General features: G+C 34.2%; 2 protein-coding genes across 8 annotated transcripts in view; one reads left to right on the plus strand and one right to left on the minus strand.

Annotated features, from left to right (window-relative positions):
* Positions 1 to 833: 833 nt before the first annotated feature.
* Positions 834 to 10,543, plus strand: LOC134274029 (beta-1,3-galactosyltransferase 1-like). 4 transcript variants are annotated; one of them, XM_062756268.1, is made up of 2 exons: positions 834 to 941; positions 9,047 to 10,543. In XM_062756268.1, the coding sequence occupies exon 2, from the start codon at positions 9,120 to 9,122 to the stop codon at positions 10,068 to 10,070; it is 951 nt and encodes a 316-aa protein (XP_062612252.1). In that variant the 5' UTR covers positions 834 to 941; positions 9,047 to 9,119; the 3' UTR covers positions 10,071 to 10,543. The 4 variants fall into 4 exon arrangements, with proteins under 4 accessions (XP_062612252.1, XP_062612254.1, XP_062612253.1 ...); XM_062756270.1 differs by lacking the exon at positions 834 to 941 and adding an exon at positions 2,722 to 2,858; XM_062756269.1 differs by lacking the exon at positions 834 to 941 and adding an exon at positions 8,542 to 8,648.
* Positions 10,544 to 13,526: 2,983 nt separating this feature from the next.
* LOC134274024 (V-type proton ATPase 116 kDa subunit a 1-like) overlaps positions 13,527 to 20,734 on the minus strand; it is a 20,896-nt gene continuing 13,688 nt past the window's right edge. For 2 of the 4 annotated variants that reach the window (XM_062756251.1, XM_062756248.1), the window contains exons 18-22: positions 17,886 to 17,987; positions 16,628 to 16,735; positions 15,142 to 15,262; positions 14,084 to 14,255; positions 13,527 to 13,997 (exon numbers count right to left, since the gene is read on the minus strand). In XM_062756251.1, coding sequence (XP_062612235.1) covers positions 13,904 to 13,997; positions 14,084 to 14,255; positions 15,142 to 15,262; positions 16,628 to 16,735; positions 17,886 to 17,987 — 597 coding nt within the window. In that variant the 3' untranslated portion in view covers positions 13,527 to 13,903. Of the gene's footprint in view, positions 13,998 to 14,083; positions 14,256 to 15,141; positions 15,263 to 16,012; positions 16,103 to 16,627; positions 16,736 to 17,885; positions 17,988 to 20,734 lie in introns of all 4 variants that reach the window. The other 2 variants (XM_062756249.1, XM_062756252.1) reach the window with 2 other exon arrangements.

The following is a 20,734-nucleotide window of genomic DNA, read 5'->3' on the forward strand; positions in this document are numbered from 1 at the left end:
ATATGGCGGAATCGAAGAAATATGGCGGACAAGGGCGTACAGGAATGTAGTAAGTCGTACAAAGATGAAAACTGATGCCTTTTTAAGAGTTCATGTCAGCTTTAAAGAATGTAAAAACATCTAAACACAAAAACGATGTATAAATAAGAAGTTATAATTTGTAATGCTTTATATGTTGATAAAATAATAAAATATAAGACAATATAGAAGTTCTAGATAACACAGCGAGTGTAGAGACCTTTACGCTTCTGGTACATCTTGCATGCACTCTAATGTCCTCATTTGTAGATCTTTTAATGATTTTTTTAAAGGTGTTTCATCATTTTAAAAAATAACGTACCTCCTCATACACTATATCAAATGATAAAACATAATTTTAAGATTGGTCACTCACTCCTCCATGGCACCTGATCCCACCTCTGATATTCTGGAGGTCCGTGTTTGCTCTGCTCCTGTTTTGTATTGTTTTATGGACTCATGAGCTTGAATATTGTACGTTATCTCCATATATTTCATTTCAATGGATATTTAAGATGTAGCTTGAGTATTCTTTGGAAATAGTAGATAAAATCTTTTAAATTAAAATACATGCACAAAAGACTTATTTCTGTCTGGTCTTTGAATCTTAATTAAATACATCTTTCATCTGAACACGCCGTTATAACATGGAGATATCAGCAATCTATGGAGGGTCTATTTTGCTTTAGGCTTCTCCTGATAAAATGACTGTTTTCTAGTGAAGTAAGATACGGGACGCTTAGGTTTCGGTGGAAGAGCTGATAGCGCGCGGGATTTCCTGATAAGAGATACAGTGGCTGACTTAGAATCGCCTACCCTACTGGGTTTCCGATATCTATATTTTGCATAAAAAATAACATGACTCAAATCATTCAAAAAGTGGGAGCTTTAGTTTGCTGTTGGATGTGTTCTGTGAATTAATGGTAAGTTTTTTTCTGTTTTTTTTTTTATTTCGAGTACATGTACTTTTAATCCCCTTATGTTAAGAAAAAGATCTAATAATGATATACTTGCACGCGTCTAAATAATATTTTGCTTAATTTGAACAATCGTGTATTTTTTTCTCGAATAGGCATTATATGTATATCGCATTAAATACTTACATAGTTTGTCAAATACAATTTACTATAGTATGAATTTTGAAAAGTTAACGTTGGGCGATATAATGTATACCTATTAGAATTTTAATATAGCGCATACATGAAAGTACATTGAACCAATTCAAACAAATACAAAGTATAAATTCCTTATGTTCAGTTATATTTGTCCAACATAAACAGATGCTTCCTAAGTTGTATTTGTGAATATTGTGAGTGCTACCGAGAGAACAGATGTTTCATTATTATCGAAATATTAAACGCTCCGGGACTTAATATATAACTATAGACAGTTAATGCAAATGGATATTGATTGGAGAGTTTATTAATACTGTTTAGAGAGAGGGCTAAAATAGGCTGCGCCTGCTGCCAAATCCCATTCACGATACCATCAGTGAATAAAATATTGTTTAAATTAATACTGTTTTGAAAAATATTTAGGGGAATGGGGGGGGGGGGGAGGGAGTTCCGACATAAGTACGTTTTTTTTTTTCAATTTCGCTGATTTGTTTTTTTTTATTTATCTTAATTTTTACACAAATGATGAATTGATCTTTTTACATATAAACTAAATGACCATGAGGAATAATAAAATTTAAAAAAAACGTTCGGGTTAGTTTATATAAAAATGCTTTGAAAATTTTTCACATTTTGTCTTTTAAGAACTTTTTGTCAAATAAATACTTAACTGTCATTCTTTTTATTTTTGGGAAGGGTCTGGGGTCTATTTAGCCCACCAGAATTCAGAACTCTTAGCATAAGCTCCATTGTTGAACATTTTTCGTTTCGATCTAATAAATAAATATTCTTTGCTAATGATAAGATTTATAAAAATAGAAAATGATTGTTTTATCATGCGTTTCAGGGAAGGTTCTTAAGCTGCAAGTACAGCTATGTAGTGTGTGTGTGTGGGGGGGGGGGGGTAACACATTTAATTTTAATAATATAATGTTCATTGAAAGGTCGGTTGTGAACCCCACCCCACCCCCAATTAATGTTTCTTGTAACATAGTTAAACCACATTAATTTGATATGGCTGTTGACACCCACCCCCTCCCCAAAATACGACTATGAGAAATTTTTAGGTTGGATTTTTAAATATGTTTTTTCAAAGATTTTCAGGTTAGTTTCCGATTATTCCCTCCGCCTTTCAAAAACAAGATCACTAGGCTGTAGTAGGCATTCATTTGATGTATTCTTGTAAATCCTAATTTGATTATCAAAACACACATTCCTTTCGTTTTTCAGACATTTTGACATCAACTGTACTTCTATACTGTACCTACATTATACCTGCTATTTACACATTGATTAATTAAAGTTTATACATATAAAAGTATACTTCATTCATTAGAAAACCTAATATAAATGAAACATTACATCGAAATTAAAACAAATAAAAATCTATTTCTGACGTTTGATTCCATATGTTATAAGTATATATGTTGATCTAGTTTGGGGTATCTTTCTCCGTTTGATGGGGGAGAGGGGGCCAAACATTACGAACAGACGGCTTATTGGTGAATTATCTGATAAAGGCACTTCATTTCATGCTTAATTTATATATGTGTCTGTAGAGAACTAATAATGTTTGGGCCATAAAGCATGTTAGATTTGCACTCTGTGAAGTTAATCTGTCTCTCAGTCGCTCCGTCTGTCGTTCAGAATAGCCATCCCTCGTGTGAAGTTTGACAATCTGTAGCTCTTTCTCAACAACATGGACATAACTTGTGGATGTAACAGGTGCGTGTTTTATGAATTATTTTTCTTTCTATCTGTTGTTTTATTTATCCCACGCCCTTTGGCAAAAATATGGCATTCTTCTTTCTTCTAAATAGCGATTCGTATCGAATTTATTTTCATGAATGCATCAATGGACTAACAATTCAAATATTTTTCTTAACAAGAGGAACATCTTTTTTCGGTGGAATTTCGGGTTGTCTAATTTAATTCCTAAATGTTGAATTAAGTTTTGGCCACTGCTACAGAAACCATGGGAGGAATGACCATAACCCGGGGCCTCCATTATAAGTTGTCCGTAGAAACACCTGCCAAAGTTGATTTATTTGCCAACAAAACTCCATTTCAATTGCACTTCATTGGTCTCAAGTGAAAGATTCCATGTTCTGACTCAGCGCAAAAAATTCTTGGATTTTAGAGCTGATCAAAAGCATTAACCAACATATCTAGATTCCAATCGTTACTTTTATGTGTAATTGTCAATTTTAAAAGTCTGGAAATTGTGTGGCAATAATAAAATTCATATCTACAGCGAAGAGAGAAATATTAAGATGGAAAAGAGAGTTTCTGAATTGTGTTATGTCTGAAAACAATCCGTCTCAAACTTGGTGCAGCCTCGGACTTTTAGCCTGTATAAGTGATTACAAGTTTTAATGATGTGGCGGCGGGGCTATTCATTCCACCGTGCCAGTTCCTGCTTCAGTGTCGGTCTGGCAGAACGGACTCAGCTTGTACCGACAAGTCAGGAAGTTTGTCCAGAAATTCAAGAACCATGAAAGTGTTTTACCAAACATACCGCATACTTCCGCTTGTATCTACCGTATGCAAGGTCTTTTAAGACATCTTCGTTTGTTTTTAGCAAAATAGTAACCCTGTACGAAAGATACGAAAATGAGTTTCTTAATTTAAGTGCTCGAGATCTGATGAACTTTATACAATTCATAGGCGTCGGAACAGAGGGGATGGGGGGGGGAGGTAATCTTAGCCCCCCCCCTTTTTTTGCATATAATATAGACATAATATAGGCATTGAAAATTGAGGTTTACCGTTTTTTGTTGGTTTACCCCCCCCCCCTTTTCAATTAGCCACCCCACTTTCAATTTGCTTCCGACGCCTGTGCAGTTCAAGAATACAGCTAAGGTCATGATTTTTTTGAAATGACAATGTAAAAATTGCAGCAAACTAAATATTAATCAATCATAAATATATGATAGTATACATGTATATTTTATGTCCTTGTATCAATAAATGAGTGAACAGCCGAAATCTAAAGATTCTAGCCCCATATCCACCCCCTTCTCTCTAGAAATGAATGCAAAATAGGGATAATTGTAACCAAACACAGAGAAACTCTTTGAACGTTTACAATGCGATAAGATTGGCTCCCGCAGGGTGACTAATAAACACCTATTAAGACTACCCGTCGAATTAATATCTGAGGGGCATATGTTATCAATCGCCGTAATTAACTGTCCGTCAATCAACCCCCTCGTTATTGCTGTACATAGAGAACTTTGTAAACAAACCGGCTACTTTTAATCACCCCGCGCGCCTTGATTTTACTCACGCACGATCCCTCCCTGCCGGGTATTATAACCTCTCTGTACAGGGTCTCATCAGGGGCCACTGAAAACTCATTTCGTCCATACTCACTTAATAGAAAAAAAATCGTGCACTGGAATTTCCTTTAAGAAATAATTATATTGACCTGCAATTCAACAAACCTTATTACGAAAGCTTTACTTTTAATTAATACAATTACTTTGTGCATATATATATTTCCGTTGTGTGAATGCCTTGTATATTCACAATCATACGTAACTCTCCATGGTTGGACTACTTCTGGCAAAATCAAAATTATACACAAGGATTTTTTTTTAATCAAGATGTGTTATTCTCCTATGCCCAGTTATATGAAATGTAATTATTTTTTGGAATCAGACCATAGAGACGTGCAGGCGCGGATTTTTTTTCGTGCTATTAAAATATATGTTCCCTAAGATCTCTTTTTATTGGGTCTATTCAACGCATCTGCTTCCTATCAGCGCATACTTATCTATACTTATCACATACTTCATCAAAACGTTTAATGTGCTACAGAAAAAAAAAAACTCGTGTCACTGGCTAATCTGCTGTAACAACATAACACGCCGTTCTCTAGCGTTACGTAAGGTTCTGATTTTTTAAGCAGCTCCATCTTTCATTTCCTTCTTTTATAAAGCTATCTGAAGAATGTAGCCTTGCCCTGACAGATTGAGAACTTCCATATTGCACCACCGACAAATTAATAAATAGCTGCATGTTATGCCACCTCCCTGACAGTCTATAACTCAGTGTTGTTGGGAGTCTGTTACCAAGCTCTAGTTAATATAGTGTTCAAACATCACACGTATAATTCAGACGATGGTCATTATAAAGCTATTTGATGTGATCAGTTGATAGCGTCCGAACATCACAGACAATGGTCATCCTACAGTTAATTGTATTGATGGACCATCGTCTCAAGCCACGTCTAGAATACGTCTCTCCATCGTCTCAAGCCACGGTCCGGAGTCCGCATAGCTCTCTCCTACCAGAATGGGAGAGGATCGTACACTATGGCCGTGGTTTGCGACGATGACGTCTCTCCAGAATATACAGATTTGTTTTGCAATTTAGTTGTTAATTATCTTTCTCTATTGATATTTATTCCTTTGCTCGAAAGATCTTGGCGGTATATTGTTTTTGTCCTGTCTGTCTATTTGTCTGTTGTCAACTTTAACCTTGGCCATAACTTTTGAATGGTAAGGGCTGGGCTTTCATACTTCACATTTGTAATCCTTCTGACAAGACCTTTCATTGAATACCAACAATTTTGACCCCTTGACCTTGGAGTTTGACTTACTTTTAAAAAAAGATTATATTTTTGCCATAAGCTTTGAGCTGTTGGTGCATAGGTCTTCATATTTCACATTTGTAGTTCTTGTGAGAAAGGCTAACTTTGGGTACCAACATATTTGATTTACATTTGAGAAATGTTAACCTTCTATATGTTGCCCCGCCGGGGCATCAGTGTTTCACAAACACATCTTGTTATGCCCCTGGATCGAAAGATCCCGGGGGTATATTGTGTTTGTCCTGTCTGTCTATTTGTCTGTCTGTCTGTTGTCAACTTTAACCTTGGCCATAACTTTTGAACGGTAGAGGCTAGGGCTTTCATCCTTTACATATGTGATCCTTAAATTGTGACAAGCCCTTTCATTTAATAGTACCAACAATTTTTACCCTTTGACCTTGATCTTGGAGTTTTGACCTTCTTTTAAAAAACTTTAACCTTGGCCATAAGCTTTGGGCTGTTGGTGCAAAGGCCTTCATATTTCACTAATTGTATTTCTTGTGAGAATGACTTTCTTTGGGTACCAACACATTTGATTTACATTTGCGAAAGATTAACCTTCGTTATTTTGCCATGCGGGGACCTCAGTGTTTCACAAAGACATCTTGTTGAAAATGAAATTAGCAACATTGTTCAGTTTTTGACTGTCCTTGGAAAATGTGGAAAACATATTTAGTCCATAAATTCAAATTTTGATATTTGACAAAACATAGAAAAATTCATTTTATGATATGGTCATGAACTGTGCTGTGGATTTTTATGCCTCCGTAAACGAAGTTTCGGGGGTATATAGTTTTTGTCGTGTCCGTCCGTCTCTCTGTCTGTCTCTTTACCTGTCTGTCGCAAAAACTTGAACCTTGTCCATAACTTTTGATTTAGTGGAGCTATGACTTTTGTATTTCACATTTGTATTCCTTGTGACAAGACCTTAATTTGGGTACCACCAAATTTGACCTTTTGACCTTGACCTTGGAATTTGACCCACTTTTACACAAAAATTTCAAACTTTTACTTTGGTCATTTCATTTGAACAGTAGATACGAACAGTAGACCTTTTGATTTCCGTACTTATGAAAAAACTTTATCCCTGGCCATAACTTTTGAATGGTAAGGGCTAGCGCTTTCATACTTCACATATGTAATCCTTGCCTTGTATGAAGACCCTTTAATGGATACCAAGAACTTTGACCCTTTGACCTTGGAATTTGACCTACTTCTAAGAAACAAACATAGACCATAACTTAATTAACTTTTGAAGGGTTGGGCCTATTGCTTACATACTTTTTATATTTAATCCTTGTGACAAGTCCTTTCATATGATATCAAGAATTTTTACCCTTTGACCTTGATCTTGGAGATTGACCTACTTTTAAAATTTTTTTACCTTGGCAATAACTTTTAAAAGGGTAAGGGCTAGGGCTTCCGTGCTTCACATATGTATGCTTTGTGGCAAGACCTTTCATTGGATACCAATTACCTTGACCTTTTGACCTTGGAGATTTCCGTACTTATGAAAAAAACTTGGCCTACTTTCATATTTCATAATTGCATTTCCAGTGAGAATATCCTACTTTGGGTGCAGTTTAATCTTCGGTATGTTGCTATACGGGGGCATCAGTGTTTCACAAACACATCTTGTTTTTTAAGAACTATCTATGCAACCTAGAATCTTCCGTGTAGCAAATTTTCTAGTATATGAAGAGTTTGGTAGTGGCCACTTAAAACAGGTTTGCCTGTGTTAAGGAAAAAGTGAAAAATGTTTTTGAAGAAACCCGGTATTCTGATTTAGCATAATAAACCCAAGCATTTCAATGGTAGGTTGTTACTTATTTGAAAAATCATAAACTTTTAAGAAATGCTTGTTGATTCAAATTTACCTTCTAACCGTTCTATGAAAGATTGTGTTTTTAAAAAAGGGAAATGTAGAAATGCCTAACAAGGAAAATGTAATACATAATTTTGATAAAAAAGGACAGACCTATGAACTTGGGTTCATTTATAAGGAAGTATGAGATGAGTTCCATTAGTCACTTAATATTTATTAGTGGCATGTACATGTACGTGAAGAATTTTTGACTAGCATGCTTGTCAATGCCCCAGCTAACACAAAAACATTTTTAAAATGTTTTTAAAACATTTTCAAAATGTTGCGAAAACATTTTTAAAAATGTTTTAATCACGTGATTTTGTATGGTTTTTTAAACGTTTTTAAAACATTTTAGTGAAATATTTCAGCAAAATGTTGTCAGAACATTTTCTTAAAATGTTGCGAAAACATTTTCAATAATGTTTTAATCACGTGAATTTGTATGGTTTTTTAAACGTTTTTAAAACATTTTAGTGAAATATTTCAGCAAATGTTTCCGGAACATTTTCTTAAAATGTTACAAAAACATTTTAAAACAATGTTTTAATCACGTGATTTTGTATGGTTTTTTAAATGTTTTTAAAACATTTTACAAAACATTTCAACATATGTTATCATAACATTGTTTTTAAATGTAACAAAAACATTTTCAAAAACGTTTTATTCACGTATAAAACTATAATATAATATAAAAATCCTAATGTTTTATTTTTTAAGTTTGAACAATTATTTAATATGAATTTATTAAGAAAATCGATTAAACTTTGTAAATGGATTGTAATTGGTTCTCTCCAATTATGATTTAGTTGCTCTCTCTCTCGCTCTTTCTCTCCATGATAACCGACCCCTGCACCACCAGTCAGGTCCCCACGACCCAGACCATTACATCTGTAAATGTTCCTGTTTTGTTATATCCTTTCTACAGTATATATCTACATATCTAGATCTACAGTTTACGAGAAAAGGCTACAATGTGTTGTCATTGATTGTATCTCACATGTGCATATTTTAAAAGCGCGGACTTCCTTTTGTTGTGTCGAGTGTACATTTGGTACGTAGTTGCTAATATAAGCTCACCATGTGGAGCTGTGTAAGGATTTGTACAATAAAGTGTAAATTTTCTGGACGATGTAAGCAGATATGCTGACAGAATTGATTTTATTGATAAAACGGGAAAATTTTACATACTAATTCATAATAGAGCTGATGGATAGCTTGGGCCTTGTAGCTCGCGGCACCTATTTCGAAATATGAACTAATACAAACATTAAATAGTGGCTTAGAAGTAAGAGGAACACGACTCCAAGGTATCTGACTTAGTTGTGACTTCTCTCTGTGCATTTTATGTGGATTTTAGTATTTAAGGAAGTTTTACAGTAAATTGCAATAACATAGTTGTACAATTTATTTTAATTTTCCTTTCTGAAAAAAAAAATGTTCTAATTACAGAGATGTGTGGAATAAGGAATGGGACCAGGAAGAAATGACCTTCACGTGACTTTGGACGGGGGAACTCGGTACAATGAATCTTGCCCGCTTTGTTCTGATGGTAGTTTTCTGTTTAAGCCTGCTTATAAATCTTCTGATCTACATAAACAGTGTGATAATATCTGAACAAGCTCCTAAAATCTGGATTCAAAAAAGTCCGATAACTCGCCTATCAGACCTCCGACTGGACGATCCATCAGGGTTTCCGTTAAACCACCCCGATACTTGTAAAGGTGACGTGGAACTTATAGTTGTTGTTTGTACAAGTCTTGGAAATTCTAAATCACGTGATTCTGTCCGAAAATCATGGGGGATGTATTCGAAAAATCACTTCTACAAAACCAGACTGGTGTTTCTGGTCGGTCAGGGGAATGATACTCTTCTGGAAAGAGTCCTGCAGGAGAATAATATCCATGGGGATATTATTTTAGGGGATTTTGTGGATACATACAGAAATCTGACGCTCAAATCTATATCAATGCTCAAGTGGATTAACAATTATTGTGCAAACGCGAAATATGGCTTGAAAGCTGATGATGACATGTATATAAACATTCCAAACTTGATTTCCGCCATGAATTCAAAAAGTCGAAGAGTTAAACAATTTCTTATAGGAGATAAACAGGTTGGCGCTAGACCAATAAAAGACAAAAATTCCAAGTATTACACTTCATCAAAGGAATTTGGAGAAAAGGTTTATCCGCCATATTTATCGGGAACGGCCTATGCTTTTACAGTATCGGCTGCCAAAGCTCTCTGCGATATCACAAGCAGGATTAAACCATTCTGGATGGAAGATATTCACATTACGGGGATCTGTGCCCGCGCCGCCGGAATTCCAAGATTTGATCACAGGGGCTTCACCTACCAACAAAGACCCCCCTCGGGATGTTCATTTAGAGACAAAATTTCAGGTCATTATGTGACAGGGGGACAGATGATAAAAATATACCGGGAACTGTCGCGGGGGAATCTTAAGTGTTAATACGTTGTATATATGTTCATTCTTTTCTCTTTTTTTCCTGATTAACTATACATTCCAATCGAACACGTTTATAAGACTGCTCACCCTGTTTCATTTTCTTTGTGATATTTTATATAGACATTTGATCCGTGAGAACCGCTAGATCAGTAATGTGTTTTCAGAGGTAACTCTGACTGATGAGAAAGCCGGGATCAAGTGGTTTCCCTCCAAGACGAGCTGACCCTCATAAAAGATTCTTATCTTTCCAAGGAATTCTGTTTTGACAAAAGTGTTTGACCTACAAAAAAGGATGGGGTGAATTGGGTGCTACATCAATAACGGTGTAAAGTAATTACCAAGATAAGAAGCAAAATATTCACCTTCCTCTCAACTCCCATACTGTTATAAATATAGGGCTATAATTATGTGAGATGAATACAAAAAGCTGTGATATTGACATAAAATGTTATAACATTAAATGTTTTATAAATACATATTGTGTTACTTTGTATACAAAAATTATGAAGGAAAAACGTTTAGGAACATTTACTCGATCGCAGACAAAAAATTGGAATATCGTAATATATTATAGCACCATGTATAGTTAGAGTAACGGTCATCTAATTCCACACGCTATGGTCAGTTTTGGTTCTTTGGTCTCCTTTGTATCTCTCTATGTGTGTACGTTCCATAGTTAGACTTTATTAAAGATAATTATTTTGTACAATAATTTCTGGCTTTCCACATCGCACAAAAATGATAGATACCATGAATTATTGATAAAGAGTGGGTTAGACTGAAACAATTGGCAAATCAACACATTAATCTTCAAACATTTCATACTTCATTTTATATTTATGGTTAAATTTAGTATGTATAGTCCATAAACCAATTTCCTTGATGCATCGCGTATTTTCAAAGTTTAAAGAGCAGGAAAATATTCTTGCATTACCCGGATATTTTGAAACTTCGGAAGGCTGATAAAATCAGAGTTGTTATCGAGACAAAACATAACCCAAAGAAAACACAACACAGAAGGGGGGATTGAAATATGAGGCTTAGTGATAAGAACAGCTACTGAGGATTTCAACCCGTCAATCTCAGTAATCTCACTGGATAAACATTTGTCTCAATCCAAAAAATTTCTAGGATGGAAGAAAAATGTGAACATAATTCTGAAAATTACACAAGAGGGTGTCTCTATCTTATACAATGAGACAAAGAGAAAATAAGACTGTGACAGGCATGATATAACTATGTAGATTATGCATTTCAGAATTATTCAAAGGACCTATAAATGTCTGCATCTGACACAGTTTCCAGGTCATTACATATTTACACATGTCAAGGAACCAGATTTTGGAAATTCCAAGAACTGTATGTTGTATGCTTATTTTGTGAAAGGACTGTACAACTCATGGCCGTACGAACTAAGGGGGGGGGGGGGTTGCCCCCGATAATTTTTGCTTCCAACGGGCTTGTAACTTCCTATACTTTCTTGTCCTTATTTTGTGAATCTACTAATAAAAATTTTGTTGATATACAGTATTCAATAGAAAACTTACAGTATACTATAGAAAACATACAGTATACACAGTCACACACCCACCCGAAAAAACTGAAATTGCTTCCAATGGGCCTGTAACTTCCTATACTTTCTTGTCCTTATTTTGTGAATCTACAGTTCATCAAATACAGCAAAGGAATACAGAAATACCAGATCAGAGCCTGACATGTTAGGACATATTGTCAATAATCTGCAACTTAACATGACCTTTCATGAGGAAATACTTCAAGATCAAAAAAAAAAAATCAAGAAAAGGAAGTTGACGGTCTCAGATAAGGGAAAGCCAAGGTCACCAACTCAGCTGAACTGTGTTGTAACATAGCCACATGAAGATTAATCAAAACAGGTTTACAGGTAAAAGGATCAATTTTAAGAAAAGAGAAAAATGATACTTTAAATTTCTTTTCATTTATTATGGACTTTAACAACATTTTACACACACCTGTAAAGACATATTATGAAAAGAAAAGTAATTTACCAGGTAAATGTTAATAACATAGAACATCAATTAATTAGTGCTCATATTATATTATTATACTTTACTTATGCCGTTTATTAAAAGTCAGACAAACAAACATCTACATTAGAATTAAGCTTTGAATTTCAGGAAACACTTTAACAAGTACAAGATCAGTGATAATAGTGATACAAAGAAAACCTAATCCAAGCCAAACAAAGAGATTGAGCGACATGATATGTAGTGATACAAACAGCTGCAGTAAACATCAGACTGTCAGACAGGAAAATAATCTCCTCAGAGAAATAATCCATCTCAATCAAGTCTCAGATTTAAAACCAGAAGTCTCTGTTGAGACTGAAGCTCTACTGGTTTGAACTTATAGCAAAGGAAGAGAAAAGTACATAAGCAGCTGGGATTTGAAACTAAATAGAATAATGATCGTTGATAAAGTCTCTTTATGTTCTTAGTGTAGTCTACTTGTGTGCCAAGTTATACTGAAATCAGACCAAAACTGTAGGAGGAGTAGCATTTTGAAACAATTTTACAGACATTTCTATTTTTAGTAAGAGAGAATTATGTATCTTAGAGACTTGTGTGCCAAGTTATAATGAAATTAAACCAAAACTGTAGGAGGAGTAGCATTTTGAAAGAACACAGAAATTTCTATTTTTAGTAACCACGGCAACACCGTTCATCAAAATCAAAAACCGATATACAGAATTATGTATCTTAGTGTATTCTACTTGTTTGCCAAGTAATACTGAAATCAGACCAAAACTGTAGGAGGAGTAGCATTTTGAAACAATTTCACAGAAATTTCTATTTTTAGTAACCACGGCAACACCGTTCATCGAAATCAAAAACCGATACAAAGAATTATGTATCTTAGTGTAGTCTACTTGTGTGCCAAGTTATAATGAAATCAAACCAAAACTGTAGGAGGAGTAGCATTTTGAAAGAATTTCACAGAAATTTCTATTTTTAGTAACCACGGCAACACCGTTCATCAAAATCAAAAACCGATATACAGAATTATGTATCTTAGTGTAGTCTACTTGTGTGCCAAGTTATACTGAAATCAGACCAAAACTGTAGGAGGAGTAGCGTTTTGAAAGAATTTCACAGAAATTTCTATTTTTAGTAACCACGGCAACACCGTTCATCAAAATCAAAAAACCGATACACAGAATTATGTATCTTAGTGTAGTCTACTTGTGTGCCAAGTTATATTGAAATTAGACCAAAACTGTAGGAGGAGTAGCATTTTGAAAAATTGTTTGACAGTAACAGACAGACGGACGGACGCCGGACGCATTACTATCGCATAAGCTCTTCTGGTCTCTGACCAGTAGAGCTAAAAAATTATAGGATAAAACAAACATGTAAACAACTAAACAGTATGTGGTAACACAATCTTAATAAGACTTAATCAATGAATAAATTACAGTGCTATAGTAGAGTGTCTTCTTTATTATAGATTACATTCTGGCAACAGATAAAATCCTTGAAGCTTTGCAGATAAAAAGTACTGTATACACATGTACCTTTGGATTTCTTGGTCACCGAATTTAAAGCTAATGATTTGATACACATAGTGTATTATGCCTTAGAAGTCCTCTCGTATCACAATAAATAAAACACAGCTTTACACAGCATTAACAACATCAATCAAACACTCACAAAAATGATTATTGAAAAGGGAGATTACTCTCTCTAATCAAACTTCACAAATCTGACTATAGAGACGGGAGGCTACTCTTTCAAATCAATCTCTGAGAATAGAGTTGAACATGTGGAGTTTTTTTTTCTCAGTTAGAGGTGAGTATCCTAGTCCTCAATGCTGAACTCTGATAAATCCTCAAAGGAGAACGGATGGAACTTGTAGCCCTGTCCATCGTAAAACTTAGAGTTAAACTCCACCCTGAAAGAAAGAACAAAATACTGTATAAAATTCAGAATCGGCAAACATTTCAGCAGTTTTACGACATGACTAGCAGAAGAACATACCAGTGAAGACGAAGAGTGTGGAGGAATGCCGAGAGTCCCTCCATCAGAATCAGTACAATAACAGTAGCACAGGCCCAGAAAGCGAACACCCCCGCCAAAACAAACGCCCCCGCGATCCCATCCATCTGTAGAGCTATCCTCATCACCATGTTCCACAGGACCTCAGACAGCTCTAAAGAAGAAAAAATCAATTTAACATTTCTAAAATATATCAGAAATACATTGTAGTAATTGTTAAAATTGCAAATAATACAAAATTATAAATATATAAAATTTTGAAGTTCATCTCTAGATTAGTCATCAAGAATCATACAATCTTTCAAAAAGTTCTAATTACTATAAAAACTAACAATGCTGGCCTTATTTCAGTAGTATGTATACCCAGGTACTTGTTAGCAACCCAGTGGGTTGAGTTTCTGATAAACATCCATGGATATACTCAGGAATGTAATTGTACATTCTCTGAGATGCTGAACATTTAGGAAATTAGTCCAAATATCTGATGTTTTACAGGCTTTTTTCATGATTTCAATCTTTTATGTGCCAGGAAAACATCAGAACTGGCCCCATAACAAAAACTGGGAATTCGTCGCCTCTAGCATTCTTGGATTGATTTTTGATACACTGTACTTGCGAACCAAATTAAATGCTGAATCCACAACTTATCAATGGTACAATGCAATAGTACTCACCAACATCGTTTTTATTGTTAGTTTATAAAATATACAGATTAATTTTCGCGATCAAGCCTATTAAGGTTAAGTGTTTATAGAAACAAATATTTTATTACACTCTTGCACGCGAATAAAAGTTTTTGTTCCAGCGAAAATATTTTATTTCCTGTCATTTTGCATTTTAAAATCTTTCAAGATCTGTATTGAAATATGGAGTGATATTTTCTTTTCGTCGATATTTTTGAGTACTAGAGGCATTGTGCAATTGAAAAATTGCAAGTTCGGCCTACAATTTGGTTCGCAAGTACTGAAAATAGGCTCTAGTTGGAGACATGAAATTTCCAGTTTTCAATATATTCCCTCAGACAATCTATGTGTACTTACGAGCGTGAGCCAGACTGAGTGCCCAGAGACGAAGGTAAGAAGCTGTATGTGAGACACAGCCCAGACAGTATTCTATTGTGTGTATACACTGATGGGTGAACACATCTCCAAAGTTGAATTCCTACAACAGAAATAAAGAGTCATTAATAATGGTCTTTATCATTCCTACTCCTCAATGAATTAACTTTAAAAATTTCAAAATTCTCAAAAGCATTTAAAACATGTAAAGCCATAACCAACAAAGCAATTAATTTATAAATATCCTGAATAAGAAATAAGCAGAGAAAAAAAGGGACACAACTCGAGCCAAATGAAGCTAATGTGCTCTTACTAAAAAAACAAATTCTGAATAACATATATAAACTATTTAGAGAAATATCTACTTTAATTTCCTCTTATCAAAAGGTCACCCCATCCCTTAATTTTTACTCCATTAACTTCTAGTTTCCATATGAAAATAGATGGGACTGTATTAGAAGTTAACATCCAGATTGAAAAGTTTAAAATTTCATACAAACATTCAAAAGAGAATCGGATTTAATCCCTTAATAATTAAAATACCGGTATATACCAACAGTAACCAAATAATCTTAAATCACTTCCGTACTCACTCATTATAAAGGTGAAGTTAGCAAATTCTGGTCCCTTTGAGCCAGTTATTAGTAGCAACAATTTAGGTTAGTATAAACTAAATATACATGTAACTAGTGTATGGTACACAGAAAGCAGCTATAGAGGGTGTTTTTAAATGATGCATATTGTCAGGGACAAGTTGTGTAAATATAAATAAATAGAAGAGCAAAGCAGGATACAAAAAATATATCAGAAATAACTACACGTCTAAATGAAATACACAACATCATGTGTTCACCTCCTCAAGGGTCACGTCTATCTGGCCTTCACCTTCGTAATCTTGACCGATAATGTCCCCACTATTTACAGAGAGCGGCTGGTGTTTAAACTAGAAATTTTTAAAGAGATTATAGTGAGCTTTGTGATGCACACAGTTACATACTGCCTATTTCAGAGTTCTATCCCTTTACATGTGTGAAATATTTAAATCCCTACTCCCCATGCTAGTTTAACAGAGTAACATGTAAAGGGTAGAGAACTCCAAACAACCAGGACAAGGTAGAAGCATGGCTGCTGCAGCGAGTTAGTGTTAAAGTATAAATACAAAGAGTTTGGTTAACCATGACAATGTGTGACTTTTATCTCAGCCAATCAGAGGGGAAGAAGCCATTGCTTCCACCAATAGATAATCAGGACACCTCAATAAATGTCAAATCATGTAATCAATCATTCATGTGTTTTCATAACATGGGAATTTCATGCAATTTTGGTGCTTAGTTATTTTTCCCCCTTCTCTACGTCATAATCTGGTAATGAACTCACTGACTGGAGCTGAAAAATACAAATCACATAGGGTCATTGACAGTAAGCAAACTCTTTGTTAGAGAGGGGGCTGTCTGCAGCCCAAGGTCACCTCGGGTTCAGGGTCGTAATGTGACCTCTCGGAGTCACTGTGGTAGACGACCTCCTCTCCGTCGCTGTCGTCAAGTAGGTTACCCGTCGGGACTTCCTGGTACTGATACTGGCAAAAGATCGGTCTCTCATGAGTCATTAATATACAAATACCAGCACAGGGTCCACACAATAACACATAACACACATATCTTACGAGCAAAAAAATGCCATCCAAGCTATGCTTGAAGAATGATTTTGAATAAACTCAATGATTAAATGAATGTCTGAACTTATAAAAGCGTGTATTTAGTCATGCAATTCACAAAATTTGATATATAATGAACAAAACTTATTCACATCATCAAAGTAAAATGTGCAAATCAATGAAAGCTTAAAAAGAGATAGAATTACTTGTACACAAGTTAATATACGCATATATGTAAAAATATCTTGAAGGTTAAACTGTTCAAAGTTTAAGCACTTTTTTTCCTTCAAAATACTTCAGTTCACCCCAAAATTTCCATCATCCTAATTAATGGAATACATGTATAATAAAATTACCGGTATATGAAAATTATTAAATAAATATACAATTATGATTTTATTTAAGGTTTTACTGCTAAGGCATTCTGTTTTGATTTATTAATCTAAACAAAGCGTTAGGCCAGACAGTTCTAACTACTTTACGGTCTATTAACTGAACATCAAGCTAACACATCGCAAAAACTATCTGTATATGTAGTACAGGGTAGGTTTGTTAAAAAAATATTGCTCAAGTATTTTGAAAAGAAATTACTTTCAAAATATGTTTTAAAATTACTTTCAAAATATGTGTTTTACTCCAAGTTCAAGTCCCGGAATCATGAAACATCTTAAGCTTAAGTCAAAATCTTATCATTATGCTTAAATGTTGTAGAACTCAAGCAGATCAAAATTGAAATATGTTTCAAAATTGATTTACCAAAGTGTCGTTAATTAAAAATTTTGAAATTCATTTTACAGGCAATTGAAAATTTTTCATGATCCTGGGGCCAGAAGTGACAGAGTGCATTTTGAAATACATTTTCAATAGATTATAAAGAGGTGGTTAGACTCTCCCAATTTACCCAACTCCTTCTTAAATAAAATTATCATTTAAATCTCATATTTTTTTATTTACAAAGAAAAACTTTCACAATTTGCAGAAATGAATTTAAGATTTCTATAATATAAATATTCATATAAAAAAAACAACTTGGAGAGAGTCTGATATAATGACACATTATAAAGAAACCTACCTGTCCGAATTTCTGCTGATGTCTGAGATAGAACGGCTTGATTAGTAACATCCAGGGGATACAGATAACTGCCAGAATGACGAGGAAAGTCTGGAATCCAACCTGTAAAATAAAACATAAAAACGTGATCAGTATAAAACATACAAGGGATACCAGAAGTCTCTGTCGAGACTGAAGCTCTACTGGTTTGTACTTATAGCAAAGGAAGAGAAAAATACTTAAGCAGTTGGGAATTGAAACTTTATAACAGCAATAAATAGAATAATGATCCTTGATTAAGTCTTTCTATGTCTTAGTGTAGTCTACTTGCATGCCACATTACTGTAAACGTGGAAATTTTGACGATGTGCTAATTTTAACTATATTGACGATTTTTCTTTTCTCGTCAACATTTTCACTCGTCAAACTTCATATCATATATATAGCATCACAGACAAGGACCATTGCACATTACTGCAAAGTTTTTCGGTTTTCCCCTATTAAAACTAGATCAAAGTTATTGTTAATTTCCTTGGTAATTTGTAATGAGAAAACGGTGATATATAATCACATTTTTCAAAAAAACATTGAATCTAAACTCAAATACTGCATGCGTAACTTAGCCTAATTATCATGCCGTGCTTGACCTAGTTTGTCACCTCAGGCAATTGACCGCTTATAATGAAAACAAATTACAAGAGGGCAATTTATTTAATCATTTTTTTTCAGATAGTTTATACAATCTTACACATTGTAGATAATTTGTACAAAAATAAATTTTAGAGATTCCTTTGCTGCCTTTTTATCCCAGTGAATTCAAAGATACATAACTCTTGATTAAATATTTCGTCAAAATTAACACTCGTCAATTTTCGTAAACAAAAAATTGTCAATTTTTCAACCCGTCAATATAACTACGTTTACAGTATATTATAATCAGACTAAAACTGTATTTGAGTGGTATTTTGAAAGTATTAAACAGAAATTTCTATTTTTAGTAACCAAGGCAATGATGTTCATCGAAGTCTAAAACCGATATACAGAATTGTGTATCTTAGTGTAGTCTACTTGTGTGCCAACTTACATTGAAATCAGTCCAAAACTGTAGGAGGAGTAGCATTTTAAAAGAATTTCACAGAAATTTCTATTTTTAGTAACAACGGCAACACTGTTCATCGAAATCAAAAACCGATATACAGAATTGTGTACCTTAGTGAAGTCTTCTTGTGTGCCAAGTTACATTGAAATCAGTCCAAAACTGTAGGAGGAGTAGCATTTTGAAAGAATTTCACAGAAATTTCTATTTTTAGTAACAACGGCAACATTGTTCATCGAAATCAAAAACCGATAAACAGAATTATGTATCTTAATGTAGTCTACTTGTGTGCCAACTTATATTAAAATCAGTCCAAAACTGTAGGAGGAGTAGCATTTTGAAAGAATTTCACGGAAAATTTATTTTTAGTAACCACGGCAACAACGTTTATCAAAATCAAAAACCGATAAACAGAATTATGTATCTTAGTGTAGTCAACTTGTGTGCCAAGTTATATTGAAATCAGTCCAAAACTATAGGAGGAGTAGTATTTTGAAAGAATTTTACAGAAATTTCTATTTTTAGTAACCACGGCAACACCGTTCATCGAAATCAAAAACCAATATACAGAATTATGTATCTTAGTGTAGTCTACTTGTTTGCCAAGTTATATTGAAATTAGACCAAAACTGTAGGAGGAGTAGCATTTTAAAAGAATTTCACAGAAATTTCTATTTTTAGTAACCACGGCAACACCGTTCATTGAAATCAAAAACCGATACACGGAATTATGTATCTTAGTGTAGTCTACTTGTCTGCCACGTTATACTGAAATTAGACCAAAACTGTAGGAGGAGTAGCATTTTGAAAAATTGTTTACAGACAGACGGACAGACAGACAGACAGACAGACAGCTAGACAGACAGACGGACGGACGCCGGACGCATTACTATCGCATAAGCTCTTCTGGTCTCTGACCAGTAGAGCTAAAAATAAAAACAGCCAGAATGAGGAGGAAAGTCTGGAATCCAAACTGTCATACAAAAGCAGCAAGCATCAAGACAATTATCATTTATTTAATCAACAATTTTTGTGGAAAGTTTAATTTCCATTGTTTCAAAGAGACCATAATACATATCCACCATAAAAAGTAAAATTTTCATATTCATGGAAATACTTAATATTTCTTCATCGAACTCAAATTTTCCTTTAAAACAACGAAAAATTTACTCCATTGGCAATGTGTGATTTTCAACTTATTTAATGAGGCAATTTGATATTCAAAACTTTTTTGATCTTGCAAGGACAAAATAATTCAAATTTCCAGAAATAAAAAAAAAACCACCACCAGTCTGAACTCTCTTTCATTATTTATTTCATAGAATAAGCAAATTCAACTTTCTTCTTCACTGGATCTTCAACTTAGTCGTTAATCATATAGGGTGAGTTCACCATGCATCGGACACATACCTTGCTTCGGACAACTTTAGGCAATAAACTCTCTTTCAACTCAAGAGTTCTGTGTATTTATTTGTTTCTGTCATAAAGACGAAGATTTAAATTTTTTAATAATACCGATTGTGTTTATCATGTTATGATAAAAATACCCCGCAGATGGCCTTGAAGTTACGTCATATTTTACATCATCAAAGGGGAATAACCCGAAATTTATGATTTTGCAATTTTTAGAGTTATCGTTCTTTTAAATTCGACTTCCACGGAACGAGTCGGACTTTGGTGAATTTTGTCAGGGATTTGTAATTTTACATAAATTATAATTAAATTTCACTTCAATGTTTGTTTAATTCTTATTAGAGCTGGTTTTTACTAGTAT

This window comes from Saccostrea cucullata, unplaced genomic scaffold (assembly GCF_032062105.1).
Source record: "Saccostrea cucullata isolate Sc308-1 unplaced genomic scaffold, CSIRO_AGI_Scuc_v1 ctg166, whole genome shotgun sequence".
NCBI lineage: Eukaryota > Metazoa > Mollusca > Bivalvia > Ostreida > Ostreidae > Saccostrea > Saccostrea cuccullata.

Excerpts from the sequence above, each read along its gene's own strand:
- LOC134274029 (XM_062756268.1), top strand. The coding sequence starts at position 9,120 with ATGAATCTTGCCCGCTTTGTTCTGATGGTAGTTTTCTGTTTAAGCCTG.